Source organism: Zingiber officinale, chromosome 2A (genome assembly GCF_018446385.1).
Source record: "Zingiber officinale cultivar Zhangliang chromosome 2A, Zo_v1.1, whole genome shotgun sequence".
Lineage (NCBI taxonomy): Eukaryota > Viridiplantae > Streptophyta > Magnoliopsida > Zingiberales > Zingiberaceae > Zingiber > Zingiber officinale.
The window spans coordinates 143,271,939-143,288,770 of record NC_055988.1 but is presented as its reverse complement, the minus strand read 5'-3'; the positions used below and the strand labels follow the sequence as shown (position 1 = coordinate 143,288,770).

The 16,832-nt window shown below is 37.4% G+C and overlaps 3 protein-coding genes and 1 long non-coding RNA gene across 6 annotated transcripts; 2 read left to right on the top strand and 2 right to left on the bottom strand.

The window, feature by feature from the left end:
• Nucleotides 1-325: 325 nt before the first annotated feature.
• On the top strand, nt 326-2,646 carry LOC122042498 (protein DETOXIFICATION 20-like). 2 transcript variants are annotated; one of them, XM_042602650.1, is made up of 8 exons: nt 326-602; nt 757-1,298; nt 1,374-1,460; nt 1,555-1,611; nt 1,711-1,949; nt 2,067-2,185; nt 2,272-2,358; nt 2,451-2,646. In XM_042602650.1, the coding sequence occupies exons 1-8, from the start codon at nt 372-374 to the stop codon at nt 2,529-2,531; spliced, it is 1,443 nt and encodes a 480-aa protein (XP_042458584.1). In that variant the 5' UTR covers nt 326-371; the 3' UTR covers nt 2,532-2,646. The 2 variants fall into 2 exon arrangements, with proteins under 2 accessions (XP_042458584.1, XP_042458583.1); XM_042602649.1 differs by having other exon boundaries at nt 1,555-1,949.
• Nucleotides 2,647-3,935: 1,289 nt separating this feature from the next.
• LOC122042497 lies at nt 3,936-4,927 on the bottom strand. Its single transcript, XM_042602648.1, has one exon. The coding sequence runs from the start codon at nt 4,729-4,731 to the stop codon at nt 4,519-4,521; it is 213 nt and encodes a 70-aa protein (XP_042458582.1). The 5' UTR covers nt 4,732-4,927; the 3' UTR covers nt 3,936-4,518.
• Nucleotides 4,928-5,681: 754 nt separating this feature from the next.
• LOC122042496 lies at nt 5,682-16,832 on the top strand. Of its 2 annotated transcripts, none has more exons than XR_006129273.1 (4): nt 5,682-5,974; nt 15,428-16,080; nt 16,234-16,416; nt 16,492-16,832. It is a non-coding gene; the product is annotated as an uncharacterized LOC122042496 (long non-coding RNA). The 2 variants fall into 2 exon arrangements; XR_006129272.1 differs by having other exon boundaries at nt 16,513-16,829.
• LOC122042494 (65-kDa microtubule-associated protein 8-like) lies at nt 10,001-15,839 on the bottom strand. Its single transcript, XM_042602645.1, has 11 exons — nt 15,703-15,839; nt 15,420-15,623; nt 15,087-15,332; nt 14,789-15,007; nt 14,078-14,233; nt 13,798-13,957; nt 13,561-13,712; nt 13,382-13,469; nt 13,245-13,318; nt 11,857-11,931; nt 10,001-11,758 (listed from the first exon to the last, which is right to left on the bottom strand). The coding sequence occupies exons 1-11, from the start codon at nt 15,784-15,786 to the stop codon at nt 11,450-11,452; spliced, it is 1,767 nt and encodes a 588-aa protein (XP_042458579.1). The 5' UTR covers nt 15,787-15,839; the 3' UTR covers nt 10,001-11,449.

The following is a 16,832-nucleotide window of genomic DNA, read 5'->3' as shown; positions in this document are numbered from 1 at the left end:
GTTGCCCCCGGATAATTATATAATGGTTAAGTCCTTCACTGAATAATTAAGAGATTTAAGATTTAAATTTTAACTTTAGTTACGACGTACTGTATGATATTTTTTCTCCAATGAGAAATAGATCTAAAAATATTAGATATTTAGATTAGCCTATATTAATATTTTCCGATTTATCTTGATAATCAGTGAAAAATTTTCTTGAAATTAGATAGATCACTTATCTTCAAAAAAGCTAGATACTTGGATTAAAAAATAATAATAAAAAAATAACAACAACAAAAAATCTGATCTGAGAAAAAGTGTTGGCGTGTATAAATGAATGGCCTAGCTAAGTTACATAGTGTTCTGGTAGAACAATTAAGATTAAAGTGATGGAGAGTGCACCGGTAGAGGAGGTTGCAGGAGGAGAAAGTTTAGTTAGGCAGGTGTTGGAAGAATCAAAGAAGTTGTGGAGGATCGGAGGACCGGCCGTGATCATTAGGCTCTCAACCTTTGGTAGCTTTATTGTGACTCAATCATATATAGGCCATTGCGGCGAGACGGAGCTCGCCTCCTATGCTCTTGTTTTATCGCTCGTCGTCCGACTTTGCCATGGAATTATGGTACGTAATATTTGTCACAATTTTTTGTTTTTTCAGCTCTATCACCTTCACTACTCATAACTCAGCCCAACTCTAATCCTAAATCATATCACAAAATTTATCTAAATTATGTTCAACTAATTGAGGTGATTCATTTACAATACTGAGAGTGCAGGTGGGAATGGGCAGTGCTACAGAGACACTGTGCGGTCAAGCGTTTGGAGCTAAGAAATACCGAGCCATGGGCATCTACCTCCAGCGGTCGTGGTTAGTCTTTGGCGCCGTGGCCACCCTGCTCCTCCCCCTCTTCGTCTTCGCCCCTCCGTTCTTCAAAGCGCTGGGACAGACCCACGAGCTCTCCGATGCCGCCCGCCCCATCGCCCTCATGTTCATCCCCTACCACTACTCCAGCGTCTTCTTCATTTCCATGCAGATGTTCCTGCAATCCCAGCTCAAGAACTTCGTCATCGCACTGCTGGCCCTGCCCTCCTTCTTCCTCCACATGTTGCTCTCCTGGATCGCCGTTGTCAAGCTCAATTGGGGAGTCGCCGGAGCTGCAGCCTCGCTGAACGCCTACGGCTGGACTATGGTCCTCGGCGAGTTCATCTACGTGGGCGGCGGCTGGTGCTCGCTGACCTGGACGGGCTTCAGCAGGGAAGCCTTCCGCGAGCTGCTGCCGGTGCTCAAGCTCTCCGTGTCTTCTGGCATAATGATCTGGTAAGCCAACTCCCTCTCCCCTCGCACGGTGGACTGACACGAATCATGAGTGGCCTGCCTTTTCTCTGCGCGCAGTTTGCAAATATGGAACAACGCCGCCGTCGTGTTCTTGGCAGGGTACATGAAAAACGCCAAGACTTCCCTCGCCGCTTTGTCTATATGGTAGACATCGTCTCCTCGATTCTCCCATTCGATAGTTCTATCAAATTAAAAGCCCTAATTATTAACTCACTGCCTGTCCTTCCTCAAATCCCAGCATTAATATCTCCACATGGGCGCTGATGATGATGCTGGGCTTGTTGACCGCCACAGGGTGCACATATATATACTTTTATCCATGTCCTCCTCCTCCTTCTTCTTCTATTTCCAAATCTCATGCATCTCTGCTTGCTCTGTTCGTGTCGGTGTCAAGTGTTCGCGTATCGAACGAGCTCGGCAAGGGGAGTGCTAAATCTGCCAAGTTCGCCATCAAGGTAGCGACGCTGAACTCGTCGATCGTCGGCTGCTTCTTCCTCGTTCTGTTCCTCATCATCGGCAAGAGAGTCTCTTACCTCTTCACCGACAGCGAGGAGGTGGCAAAGTACGTGTCCAGCATGCACCTTCTGCTGGTGCTCTCTGTTCTGCCCTGCATTTTTCAGACAGTACTTTCAGGTCAGTAGTGTGCCGGCCATGGATTTAATTTCTTCCCCCCAAACGCCCGCCAAACTAGATCTTCCGTGGCCACTGGCCAGCAATTAATCAATCACTTCCGGACATGATCGCCTGCAGGTGCAGCGATCGGTGCTGGCTATCAAAGTGCCGTGGCTTATGTGAACTTAGTGTGCTTCTACATCATCGGCTTCCCTTTGGGGATCATTCTCGGATGCAAGACCGACTTGCATGTCAAGGTAGTGCGGCATACATCAAATCGACAAATCAGAATTCTTTACATGAAATGATAACTTTGGTTCTCTGCATGCTCTGTGATTCACAGGGCATTTGGATTGGAACTCTGTGCGGGTCAGCAGTGCAAATACTCATACTTATCAGAATGACTATCAAAACTGATTGGGAGCAACAGGTAGAATGGTTTGGCAATCTGAATAATCTTTTGTGTTTTGGGGTTCTAATAAAATTAGTGCAGTAATTAATGCTCGCCATTTCCCTGAGCAGGTGGAGATTGCAAAAGCAAGGTTAAGCAGGTGGCAAGTGCCGTCATCACAAGCTGAAGAAAGTAATGATCAGATGATATAGGTTGGAAGAAGAGTATCACTATTTGATGTAAATATTGAAGTAGAATATATAATAGATACTCTTAAGTTATTATTTTTGAGGCAAACATAAAAAGACCATCTGGCATTTAACAAAACCATAGCTATTACTTTTATCATGAGAATACTCTTACTTTCAATATTATTATAGCTAGGCTATTACAATGTGGAATGGCTACCCCATAGCTATCACATTATTATTATAGCTAGGCTATTACAATGTGGAATGGCTACCCCCATAGCTATCACATCGTATGTATAGCAACTTCTCCACTATGATAAAATATAACGTTTACTCTCATCAAAATTACTATACATAAAATATTATTATAGCAAAATATTTTTTATCGGTCAAAATTACTTAAACGGTATCAAAATTATTTTAACTTAGTCGAAATCACTTTAAATTTTTTATAACAACTACTTGATTGTTAGTATCACACTATATGAGTTGTTACAATTATTGTAACAACTATATAGGTGAATTATATATAGTTATATTAGCTATTAAGTAGCTACTATAATACTATAATAATGTTGTATTTGTTGTTATAGTGTTCTAACTATTACTCAGTAGTTGTTATAGTTTTTTTTAAATTGATTTTAATTAAGTTAAAATAATTTTAATAGAATTTAAATAATTTTGATTAAATTGATAAAAAAATATTTTAATATAATAATATTTTATGTGTAATAATTTTGATCAAAGTGAAACATGGTATTTTATCATATTATAGTAGCTACTATATGTAGCGGCTAATTATTATTACTACAATAATACAAATAAGAATATTTTGAGATAAAAAAAAATTTATAATGAGACACCTTGATAATTTTTATAAGAAGGGTGTTAGTTTTGTTAATTGTGGAATGTTGTTTTGATTTTACCCATATTTTTTAAAATATCTAATTATTATTATTTAGAATAATTATAAATAAAATTTGATAATTGACCAAAAGGGGCATTTAAATCTGTAGAATTAAAAAAAAACCGTACTTCATTTTCATATTGTTTTCAAAGAACACATTTATTTCCTATTTTACTAATTATTACGGTGCTTCATTCGAAAAAAATATCACCACTACTAACAGTATGGGTGTTAGATTTCAACAATGCTATGATAATATTGCATTTTAAAAATTAGTATCACTTTATTGATTTTTAAAGTAAGACGTTGAACACACTCATATGCCCCACCGTTATACTGGTTCACTTCACTGATTCCGCTTCTTCCTGTATCTTTCCCATCGTCGCCGACCATTTTGTCTGTGCTTCTTCTGCTCCGCAATTGTCGGCGTCGCTAGTGATCGCCGGAAGTGAAACCTCATGGCAGACTGGGCGCCGGTGGTGGTGGGGGTGATTCTGTTCGTTTTGCTCTCGCCTGGGCTCATTTTGGAGGCCCCGGGCACTCACCGCCCGGTGGAGTTCGGAAACATGCGGACGAACGGAAAGGCCGTCGCCCTCCACACCCTCATCTTCTTCGCCATCTACTCCATCATCATCGTCGCCCTCCGTCTCCATATCTACACCGGCTAATCCCGTCCAACCAACCATCTGCTCCTAGGGTTTTCCAGGTCCTCTTTCAACTCATCTGCAACGCCTACTTATGTAATCGAAAACCAAAAACTGTTTTTTTGTTATAAGTTTTCTGGGTAGCAATCGAATGTTTGTTTCCGTGAATTTGCGATCAGATTTCTGTGGGTGAAGACCGAACCCTAGATTTTTCTTGTTCTCCCCCTTTTGCTTTTGCTTGCGACGAAGATTCAAATATTACCTTGTGCACAGGGAATTACAAAGGAATTACAAAATGGAGAAAAGGGAAAAAAAATGCTGTTTTGTTATGATCAATTTTTATCAGCTACAACAAACTGGAAATTTGTGAGAAGAAACAATTTTTTTGTTTTTTGTTCTGTGCGTATTAAGGCGAAATGCCTCTAAAGTGTTTGCGAAAAGCTGTGTCTATCTTGGATCAAGCGGCATGGATATGGATTCCGATGGCGATGATCAGGATGGTGAAGATGCAGAAGAAGAGGATGCTGTGGACGAGGATGGAGATGCCGCTGGTGCCCATGTTGCCGAACTCCACCACCCGTGTGCGCGCCGGCAGCTGGAAGAGAAGGCCTGGGGAGAGGAGGATGAAGAGGATGGAGGCGACGATGACGGGTCCCCAGTCGGTAGACATAGTTTGGATTCAGCGTCGGTGAGCTTTCGGGTGGAATCGAGTAGCATGAGCTTATAAGAAGGTGGTGGCACAAGGAAGAAGAAAGGAAGCATGGACATGCTTAAGGACTAAGATATGCCATGACAGATTACGAAAGCTAAGGGGAAGGAATTGAGTTGTTTACTAAATCTAAATCTATTGTTTTTCCTTCACAAATTCTACTTTTAAAATCATTAAATTTATCACCCATTATATAGCCACCCACTAAATACTTCATAAATCACATTCTTTAAGTGGACTTTTGAAATATTAAAATTATATATATATATATATATATAAAAGATGGCTTCCACATTAGAACCCTTGCTTGTTGAGGAATTGGGCATCTCCAAATGTGATTCGCTTGAGTCCCAAGCCATCACATGTTATTTGATTAGTTTTAGGTTTGTTGAGTGTGCACTACATTTGCCATGTGAAGGAGGAGGAGGGGCTTTGCCTTTCTAGCTCATTGTTCTGATGCCCCCTTCGAACTTATTCGAAGTGTTCAGAAGCATCTATTTGATCCGCTAAGGCTAATAAATCATTAGCAAAGAAAAATTACAAGATATTTGGCTCACTATTTTCAGATTTCATCACTTACCACTCTTCCCCTTCCACATTGTTAAAGAATAGTGAGCTAAACACTCGGTACAAACACATGGGCAAATGAGATAGGTTGCATTTGAACATTATTATATTAAAATTATTTAAATTTATATGATAAATAAATATTTATCATTGTGCCAATTCTCTATCTTACACAATTTATCTTATAATAATCATCGTTCTTATTGATTATTAATTGTTCTTATTGTGAGAGGCGTGAACATAATCATTTCCTTCCCGTTTTCAGTTCATATTTTATGGGCGTGCGTTAACCCGGCCCGTCCCGCTAATTAAACCCGAACCGTTATGGTCCTTAAATCTTAAACTCGTGCCCTTACCCCTCGCGATCTTTTTCTTCCCTCGCTCACTCCCGCGAGCCGCCGTCGACCTCCGACTGCCGCTCTTCCCTCGTGCGTCGACCTTGTGCTACTTGCAATTACTCCTTTTTCTTGCTTGCTAACTGATGGTTCCCTGAACCCTTGATTCTTCGCGGATTGGGCATCGAATCGTGGTTGTGCAGCGAATCCTGCATGGAATAGTAGTGCGGTTTTTGCTTTGAGCAGCAATCAATAGCTTCAAAAGGGGAGGGAATTTCCAAAGACTCAAACGTGATTAAGAGGTAGGATCCTTGTCTGTTCTGTGGGCCTCACTCCTTCAAATTGAGGTGTTGACTTGATGACCTAGAAGTGGTTGGTTTTAAATGGTTGCGCTTTATGTGTTTCCTTGTTGTTGCAACCTAAAATTGTGAAATCTTGTTGTCTTCTAAAGCCTTACAAAAGGGGGTGGTCGCTGGGTGTTTGTATAACAGTTGGGGACTACGATTAGAGGTATTGTGGTTTAATCGACTCTTTTAGCTGTTGTACTGAAAGAATAGCCTTGATTTGACAAATTGCCTATGTTTCCCTTGCAAACGTGATTTATGTTGTCAGAATTGATAATAAGTGGGGCTCCGTGAAGAGAAAAGTAAAAGGAGACCTGTGCTTATGATTTTAGCGGCCATCTCTTGATGATACAGCCGCTGTCTAAAAAGGGTGTAGGGGTTTATTCTTTGATCTTAGAGGCTATTGTGGTCTTTAATAGGTCTTTGTAGATTACCTGCCTACACTAGATTCTTGCTTTGCTACCAAGGGTCAACTCTTAAATAATAATTCTTGCTTTGCTACCTTTGTAGATTGTGGTAAACTAGAGAACCTTGGTTACAAGTTCTATCTGATGAAGAATCCAACTGACCTTTTTTCCACTCTTAACTGCTCTTTTTTTTGTCATTATATCCCTTGGCGCATTGGTGTATAATAGACCCTTCCTTGGGACCCCGCACTGACGGGAGCTTCCTGTATAAGCTGTCTTTATATATATATATATATATATATATATATAGCGTATATGATGCTTCCTTTGAACATAAGCATCATTCTTTTTTACTCGTTTAAACTATATGCCGCATGATATATACATTTTCCTATGCTTATTAATTGCTTAGCTTTCATGACACATGGCTAATATTACTGCTTGCTTAGTGTATTGTTTTCTTTGCTACTGATTTCATGCTATGACACGTAAGATGTTTAATATGATAAATGGAATAAATAAAATAATTACATGCCATGATACAACATGTGTAATATGCTAAGTGGAGTAAATAAAATGAATACTTAATTAGGGCATAAGCTAGCTCAAAGAATTATAATTACGAGCATCATATAATTGGTGAGCATATTGATTCCTTGCCAGTGAGTGCAAGGGTTGGTAAGAATTGACAGTTATACTTGTTGACAGGGCCGGATCCGGGAATTAGAGTTGGGGGGGCTTGGACTTAATGTAATAAATTATATATTATTATTAAAAATATATAATAAATTATATAGATATATAACAAAAAAAGTTATTACATTATATTGTTCAACAAAGTTGTGCCCTACGAGATTTTGAAACATAATATTCATCTATAATAGAATTTATATCTATATCTTTAGCTAAATCTCGTTCAATATAGAGTGTCAAACAATCTTCAAGAAAATCATCCTCCATTTTATTGCGAAGTGCCGTCTTCATATGCTTCATTGTTGAAAAGGCTCGCTCAGTAGTGACGGTAGAAACAGGTAATATCAAAACGAGATGAATCAATCTAGTTAACATAATGTAAACCTTTGACCACCCACTCTCAGTCAATTGCTGACACAACTCAGCAAGTGTAGAAACCTTCAAATTTTGCATCACATCAAGTTTATAATGTACCAATTCATATTCCAAAGCAACAATGTCTTGATTTGTGAAATCTTCAAGATAAAATTTCTTTGCAAGTTTGCAAATATCATCACTATTAATTGAATCAAATGAATTTTTTGGATCTAAAGCTGTACTAAGAGAAAGACGTTCCACTGATGACTCATTGAACCGAGTATTTAACTCCATCAAGATGAAATCTATTGCTACATTAAAAACATCAAAGTGATAATGATGCTCAATTGTAGTTTGCTGACGAGAACGACCAATCTTATATAGCCAATCAAGGTCAGGCACATCAATATCATTTCACGAACAAAAAACTTTCACTTCATGAAGAAATTCTTCCCACCCACATTCTCTAAGTTCTTGAAGGATGGTTTTGGTAGTAGAGACAAATGTAATAGCAGTCAAAATGTCTTGAGATTTTCTTTGAAGAATTTGACAAGGAGTATCTGTTGTTCTCATAATTTTATGCATTAAGTGCAAAATAAACACAAATTCAAAGCTTGCCATGTTTTTGTAAATTCCCCGAACTTCAGCCTTAGCTCTTCCATTTGGAGAATAGTCACTAGGAACTTCAAAAACTTTGCAAGTTGCAGCGTACATACTTATTAAGCTTTTTACTGAGTCATAGTGAGAACTCCAACAAGTAGCTCCTGCCCGCTGCAAATTACCAATCTGATTGGCCCCACTTCCAGAATCACGTTCTCCAATTGCCAACATATGTTCAATTTCATTTCTTTGTGCAGTATGTAACTCAACAATGCGCTTAGTAGAAGAAGTAACAATATTGACAATATTGTCCAAATGAGAAAAGAATTCCTAAATAACACTGACATCCTTAGTGGCAGAAACTAATGTTAATTGTAGTCGATGAGCAAAACAGTGGACATAGTATGCATAAGGACAATCTCTGAGAAATAATGCCTGGAGTCCATTCCACGCGCCACACATATTGCTAGCACCATCGTATCCTTGGCCTCTGATTTTCTTAACTTGTAGATCATGATGAACAAGAACATTTGATGTTTCTTTTTTCAAATTCAATGAGGTAGTGTCACTAACACTTTTGATGGCAAAAAATCTTTCTGTCAAAATCCCATGATTGTTCACAAACCTTAAGATAATGGTCATTTGCTCCCGTTTAGATATATCTCGTGCTTCATCAACAAGAATACAGAAGAATTTATCTCCAACTTCTTCACGAACCATCTGTCGTACTCTATTGGCCACAATATGTAAAATATCTTTTTGAATTTCTGGAGCAATATATTGAGCATTTTTTGAAGCATTCTCAAGTACAACTTCATCAATTTCCGTACTCATTTTTGCAAAAGCCTTCACCAATTCAAGAAAATTCCCACGATTAGATGAAGATAGAGATTCATCGTTACCTCAAAGTCACAACCTTGAAGTGCTAGCCATCGAATAGTGACAATTGAGGTCTTCAAACGCAAACGATTTTTCTCCTTTTCTTCTTTAGCTTGAACATACATCACATTATCAATATGTTGAGAGGGTCTCATCAAATTTTCAGCCCTTCTCTCAGACATAGTATGAGGTGAAGAAGCTGCAGAACCAATATGGGCAAGAAATGCACATATTTTTCCTTGGTTTACCCTTTTCCAATTGTCAAATCCTTCATTGACTAGTGTCGAGATATTAGATGAATTAACATCATTCAGAAAAAGAAAACAATAAAAACAATATGCCTTATTTGTTGAAGGCGAATACTCTAACCAATGAAATTTCTGAAACCATTTTTTCTGAAGCCGACGATTTTGATTTCCAAATTTTGTAGCCGGATACTCCAACATATCTGGTTGATAAGGCCTCATCCTTAGATATGAACGTCTTATCTCATCTCGTATATTAACATGATATTCACATATTTGTTTTCTTTTCCCCGGATCTCATTCAATACAAGCAGACGATGATCGGTGGTCTTTGCTAGGAGAAGAAATTTAAGGAATTTGGACACTAGGAATGAGAAGACCTTCACTAGATTGATTTTCCATTGTAGTAGGAATTGAAGTGCTTTCACTAGTTTCACGATCTCTCTTTTTAAAGAAAGATGATATTAATGTCTTTCCTTTCTTTGTAGCAGATTGATGTTCCATCTTAAAATAGTTAAAATTAAATCCCTAAATAAACAAGTAATAGGTTACTAATGGCTTAAAGTACAATGAATTAGGTTGGGAAATATTTATAACTTGAGATAAAATATAAATTATTATCTTATTCTAAAATAAAATACTGAAAGCTAAAGCCAATTGAAAAATATTGATAAAATCAATTCTAAGTTCAAAAGACGTTTAAATCTCAACACCATATGACAAATCATAATAGAACTATAGAAGTCCATATTGGTGAAAGATTTTCAAGCTTTGATGCCCTTGCAGTCCGAGATGTTTTCTTTTTAAATAATGAGTAATGACAATCCAAAAAAAAACAAATTATAAAGCAACACGACAACCAATACTGTGATTTGTGAAGATTGAAGCCGGCTTTGGCAAAATGCCAAAACCAATACGGCAAGTCGGCAACGCGACCAATGCCATTAGAATGTGCGATGCTTTGGCAACGAAGCCGGCAGCAAGCCACGACATGCTCTCGCTGCTCAATGGTGGCCACGACAACGAAGTCGGGAGGCGATTACGGACATACAGTAGAAAGGAGAAGTAGAAAGTATTAGGGATTTTGTCATTTAGGGTTACCTGTCCTGTGTCCAGAGTCTGGATGTGAATATGCTGCGTGTGAGGGCCGGTGCGGCGGTACGATGCAGTGGAGTCGTTCCGATGTTAGACGGTGACGCGGTGCGCCTTCACGGTGTCGTCGGTTCGGACGAGGCGCGCGGCGCGCGTGTTGGAGATGGGAACGACTGTGCAAGTCGAAATCAGATGTCATATTATACCTATTTTTTTTTTTGGGCTGGTAGGGCTGGGCTATAGCCCAGTATAGCCCTTGAATAGATCCGTCTCTGCTTGCTGAGCATGCATGGTGTACTTCTCTGTGGCTTTGGAGTGATGGGAAATAACTCATAGGTACGCTATGATTAAGCTTGCTTAAAACATAAAACTACCTAAAATCATATAGTATGACACATCATAAGAACATCTCATTTATGGCATAATTATTATGCATACTCCTAATATGCTATCTCATTGCTAACCCTTTTGCTCCATACATGCTATTGTATTCCTAGTAGCTATCTTCTGTAGTTAAGGTTCCGTTTATTTTTTGCCTCTAGATATACTTGAGGCGAATAATGGCAGTATTGGATTTGAAAACTAAGTGATTGTGTGGAGGTGCACTTAGCTATTGAGTTTCACAGAGATTTATACTGTGGATTGTTGGAGACGTCCTTGCTTGTTTTTCTTCTTTGGATCTTATGTTCTTTTAATGCACTGCTATTTGATATCTTTTAATATTTCAGTGTGTAAATAAATAAATATTTATCAATAAAATATGTTAGTTTATCTGCTTCGTTATAGGCTTTATGTTGGTGAGTAGCTACAAGCGGGGTCATGTGCATGCGTTTTATAATGCCCTTGTCACATGGACCAACAACGGCTATAGGTGATATCGATGGAATTATTCTGGTAGAAAGTGGATCTCATTCCGTCTATTAGGGTCAGAAGCCATTTGGATTCTGATAACCCATAATCCAACTCATGTGTAATTGCTAGTCTATCTTTAAGAACTAGTGAGTCCTTTTTAATTGGCAGGATGTAGCATCAAAGTTATCTCAACAGTTATTATACTTTGTAACCTTGACCATTTAACTGAAAACTTTTGCCATTCCTTTCACACATCAAATAATATTGGATGCACAATCTTCGTTAGTATCAAAGAAAGGTTTGTGAATTTAGCCAGAAAATGTTATGGTGATCTCAGATGGCACGTCTTCTTTAGCACGAGGGTTGTGCCTATAGTTGATTAGCGTCTTCTGTTTTTGCAACATACTACGCCCTTTGTATACCGTTGCTCCCTGCTTTACTGAATTCTTTGTCAAACCTTCACTTTCCTTGATGGTTGCTTGCCTCCTAATTGAAGGGGAAACACTGACAAAACTGTTATTTAAGCTATTGTTTGTAGATCGGCCACAGCTTGTGTTTGGTCTTGAGAAAAGTGAATTTTCCTGTCTTGCTGCAAGCTGAATTTGCAATTTCCTATCCTGCAGAGATGATATTGTTTTTTTTTCTTTTCAGTAAATTCTTTGTGTAAGAGTGACATTATATGTTCTTGTATTTATCATATCCCACTATAACTTACCCTTTGCCTTTGTTTTTCCTCCTCGTTTTCCTGCCTCAATAGAATGTACTCTTCAAGCATTGCCAATAGAGGGACCTGCATGATTTCAATGATGAATGAGAGTGGATGAAATATTGCATATGCCTTAATTTTTGCTATATTATGAGATATGAGTGATGTGCTATTTGAAGGAAAGTAATAACTCCTGCCATGAGTTCCATTTTACTGTCTATTACTTTATGTACCTTACTCAATGTTTCTCACTCTCAGTCCTCTAAAAAAAATTCTAAAACAAATATTTGTCATCATTAATTTATCTTTCCTTGATGACACTTGGTACTTAAATTGACACACCATTGAATACATTCTTCTTTCTTTCATTAGCCTATAGTGGTTCATAGCACTTCAAATAACAATCAAGGCCTATCTCCCAACTATTTGTGGTCATCTACATGGATTTTAGTTTGTCAGTTGGCTCCAAATAAGATTATATCATTAGTAATTTCTTGGTCATTTTTCCTCTATTTATTATGTTAATTTCCTATATCCTCTATCTACCTTTCACACATTTAATTCTATTTGATTGTACTCATCTAACTAAAATCTTTTGGTCATCCTTGAACATATTTGTGCTACCTTTATGTGTATTTCTGACATTCTATTATCTGTTGGGATTACGTTACACTTATTTATTTGCGAAGAATAACATGCTTTGTTTTATTTCTAATAGCAACCTTACAGCATCTCTAAATGCTCCATCTTTATTACATTTTTTTTGTTCTTTATTATCTGCCTAACATTTTGGGGCATAAAGCATGACTAGTCATTCTGTTATCTTATATTTATTTATTTGGTAATTTCAGTGAGCATATGGTGAATGCATAAATGTCCAGAAACACTTTTCTATTTAACCATCCCAATCAGTATTCTATGGCTGAGAATTTATTTTCCTCAATCTGTCAGGTTGAGTAATAGATCTGAAATTTCTAAGTTTGTCTCAACAATTCAAATTTCAAATTTGTTTTGACTGAACTATCTTCAATTAACATAATATGAAGATCAAATAGGAGATTGTGCATGTTTATCTTGATCCTGAAATTCCATTTACCTATTGATCCTAATCTTTGATCAAGAAAAGCACTTATTTAAATGGTACATTCTTTAGGTTGCTCTGTTTGATGTATGAATCATGAACATGCTAATTTCTTAATGTTTCTTGTGCATTAATCAAAATAAATGTACTCACGCACCATCATTTGTGAGAAAGGAAGAAAAGGATAATTTACTGCATTTCTTTTGATACTTTTGTAACTTCCTTTTGTATCTGTTTGTCTTCTTGATAAATGACTTGGTAGATTTCCTAGTAGAATAAAGATAAACAAGAAAAGAGGTAAATTGTCTTGTCTAACCTCATCAACCAAGAAAGTCTTCTTTCTCTCCTGTTCCCATGTCTTTGTCTTTGCTATCAATAAGTTCACCAATACTGTATTTTTGAATTTATAGTTTAGTTTCAATTATAATCATTAGCCATATAGCCAACTCTTACCTGGAATTTTGTTCACAATTGCTCTAGCACGTTCTGCACGTTTCAAGTTCTTGTGAGCCCCTCTTCTAACTGAATAACGTTTTTCATCCTGTAAGCACTCATGTTAGAACTAAAATTTTTGTCTGTATAATTTAGTGAAATATGATTCTATAGGCATATGAGTTGAATTTATAGATGACCCTGCTGTATTCTTCCAGCCACTGTTCTTCTTCACATGAAACCATCCATTTTTCAACCTTCTCCATTATTTCCTTCCGGCTGCATGCTTCTTCTTTTGCCTTGGATATATGCTCCTCCATTATCACTAGAAGTTCATCATGGTCCATCTCTCCTTTTTAATTCAAGGTTTAACCTTTATCAGTTACTGGAAATATCATAGGAACTTTTAAATGATGAATATAACTCAAGAGACATACCAGAAATGATAAGGTTCATAATTTTGTGCATCTCTGATTCTGAAGGTACCTCCAAATGCGATTTGTTGCATATTTCTTGAAGTTCACTTTGCTTCTTGAGAAAGAGTTCTTTCATTTTGGTTGATTTTAACTGATCTAGTCTCTCTACTTCAGACTCGATCTGGTTTACACTTGCAGTTCATTATGTTAGATGATCAACCTATGTTGACTTGCTTAGCTTTGCATTAAATGACAATTGATAAATTATTTTAAGCTTAAATTTCTGGAATGATGCTTGTACCTGGCGGATTACGTCAACTGAAAGGCTTCCTGGTCCTAGCTCAGGATCTACTGAGGTTGACAATGTAAATATATCCATATAAGAGAACTTCTGTCGGTCAAACGTTGTGTCCATGAGATTCCACAAGTTTGTCAATGCTTTCCCAAGCTTGTGAAGCTGCGGACTCAGTTAGAACTAATACCACATATTTATAAAGAAAAAAGTTAAAAGAACAATTAAAGTTGATGGACAAAAACTTACTGCAGCTAAGAGATTTAGATTGCTTTTACACCTATTATTTAACTGCAAGAACTTGATGAGGATATTTGTCATCAAATAAAGATTGGTTGATTATAAACTATAATGGATTGGAAATTCAAGTTTTGAAAGTCACAGGTTAAAATGTTAAGTTCTATGAACAGCAAAATGACCAACTGCATTATCCTGTTTTCAAGGCTCTGTGTTGTGAAATTAAGAAATGTCATGTAGAAAAAGTATGTTATTGCAATCAACAATAATTTCATGTTATGTATTTCTCAATTATGATTGACTCTCTTTTCAAATAGAATTGAATTCTCTTCTCTAGTATGACATGCTTTATGAAGTGCATGATTTAATCATATAGAGTAGTCTGTAATGCATACCATTAGAACACTATGTGCACAACTAGTATTATTTTAGTACCTAGTCTCACTGCCTGCAATAACTGGATGTTGGAAATTTGGAACATACCTTTGCCATCCTCTTTTGCTTTTCATCTTTGAGTTGTTCCACTTTGTTGTTCAATCTCTCTAAAACAGTGTCACTTATGGTCTTTGATTGCTGTCCAGTTAAACCACCTAGCAAGCTTGGGTGAATGTCACAGATGATTTCTGTTGAATCCATTCCCATTGTTTCCGCAAGGTTCTTCACCACCACCATGTATTCTTTTACCTTCCGGAGCCTATCATTCTTTCATAGTGTAAAATTGGTGAGAAGGCAATAGGTTCATTGATGATACCAACCTGCCTTCCAAAGGTATAAACTGTACCTTTTCCTTATGAAGCCTATGGAGTTCATTTTGGTACTCCTCAAGTTTCTTTATGGAGAGGTCCCCTTCATTCACCACTACATTGCTATCCTCTTGTTTATCTGCTATTTCAGAAGAAATTCTTTGAATTTGCATTAGAACCTCATGAAACTGCTTCACCCTCTCTTCTCTCCGTAGTTGCATTTCGTGAAGTGCTGGAGTGATTGCACCAAGCTGTTCCTTTAATGTACCTGTCAATTTTTCAGGCTGCCCCAATATATTCTATTTTAGTTCAGTTCACATTCAATTTTTTTCTTACTAAATGTAAATTATGAAATGCCATTTATATCTCACCCGTCCAGGGAATGACCTCTCTCCCAAGGAAAGTAGAAGATTAGTAAACTCAGCTTCTGATTCAGCCAATGCCTGATGCAGCCGAACTCTCAAGATATTAGCACTGTCAACTTTTCTCCTATAGATATCTATGCATTCCTGTTCCAGTTCTAGTAGAATTCTCTCTCTTTCTAGTTGATCTTGTCCCACTTCATCCCAAATCAGCTGTAGTTTTATGGGAAGCCCAGAGACACTTTAGTAGGAATCAGATTCAAGAATGATGAATCTAACAGAAAGCACATACCTTCAGCTCTTGGAGTAAATATCCACAAGATGATTCAGGAATTGCTGAACTTGAAAAACTAGGAAGAGTTCCAAAAGATCCCATCTTGCAAATGTTCAGCGTATCAGAGAAAGATCTTGTGAAGACGAGTACCTCAAGTGTGAAGGACAGAGCAGCCTTCTCTAATCAAGCGTTATGAATATCTGAGGCAGAAATGAGAACTCTGGATGGAAGAAAAAGAGAACAGTGGCAAGGATGTGGATGGATGGTGAAATTGGATTTGCTTATTGGTTTTGCTTTGAAGACAAGCAGCATAACTGGTAGTTGCTTTGATGAGCTTGGGGAAAGGTTGAAGCTTAAAGAAGAAGACGGGTCCAACCTATTTTCAATTGAGTATATGTAAGTTATTCACGCTCTTTATTCTCTCTGACAGAAGGTATTTTCTCACTGATGATTTCCACATTCCACCTTTTGCAAATGCTGCAATTGGAAGCTTCACCCTGAAGCCGTGGTTGTTGGCAAATCTCTTACATTTGTTTTTTCTAACTCAAGGGAAAGGGTGGGGCATCCTATTGTTCGATTACATGGAATAGCCCTATCAAGTTCATGCACTCTTTTACTTCAAGGAGAGCCATTTTTCAATCATTGTGATCTTTGGAAAGTAATTGAAATTCGAAAAGTTTGTTGCATGCAAGCAAGAAATTGCAGTCTGATCACAATCCAGTTGATGTGATGGTAAGCTTTGTTTTTTCATGATTGTGAAAGCTAAGCCTGAACTATTTTCTGAATATTGCATTTCTTTTTATGAAGTTTGATGTCGTCTTCATGTAGGGTGTGGTCTTGCTTTCATGTGGGGGTAAGAGATGCTTGAAAATGAAAAGTTTATAGAAAACACATAGATTGTACGGTCATTCAATGGATGTATAGTCGGTGTAAATTGGATACTGGTGTCAATTAAAAAAAAATAAAAAGAGAGAGAGAGAGAAGAGGTTGACCTCTCTGTTTCCCTTATGGTTCAATTCTTTTCTCTCTCTAAAGCTCCTTTCTTCTCTGTTCACAAAGATGAAATGTAGGATTAGTACAAATAGTTGTTAATTCTTTGCAGTAGAAAGGATTTTATGACTATTAAATATAATAGAAAAAGATCTTTT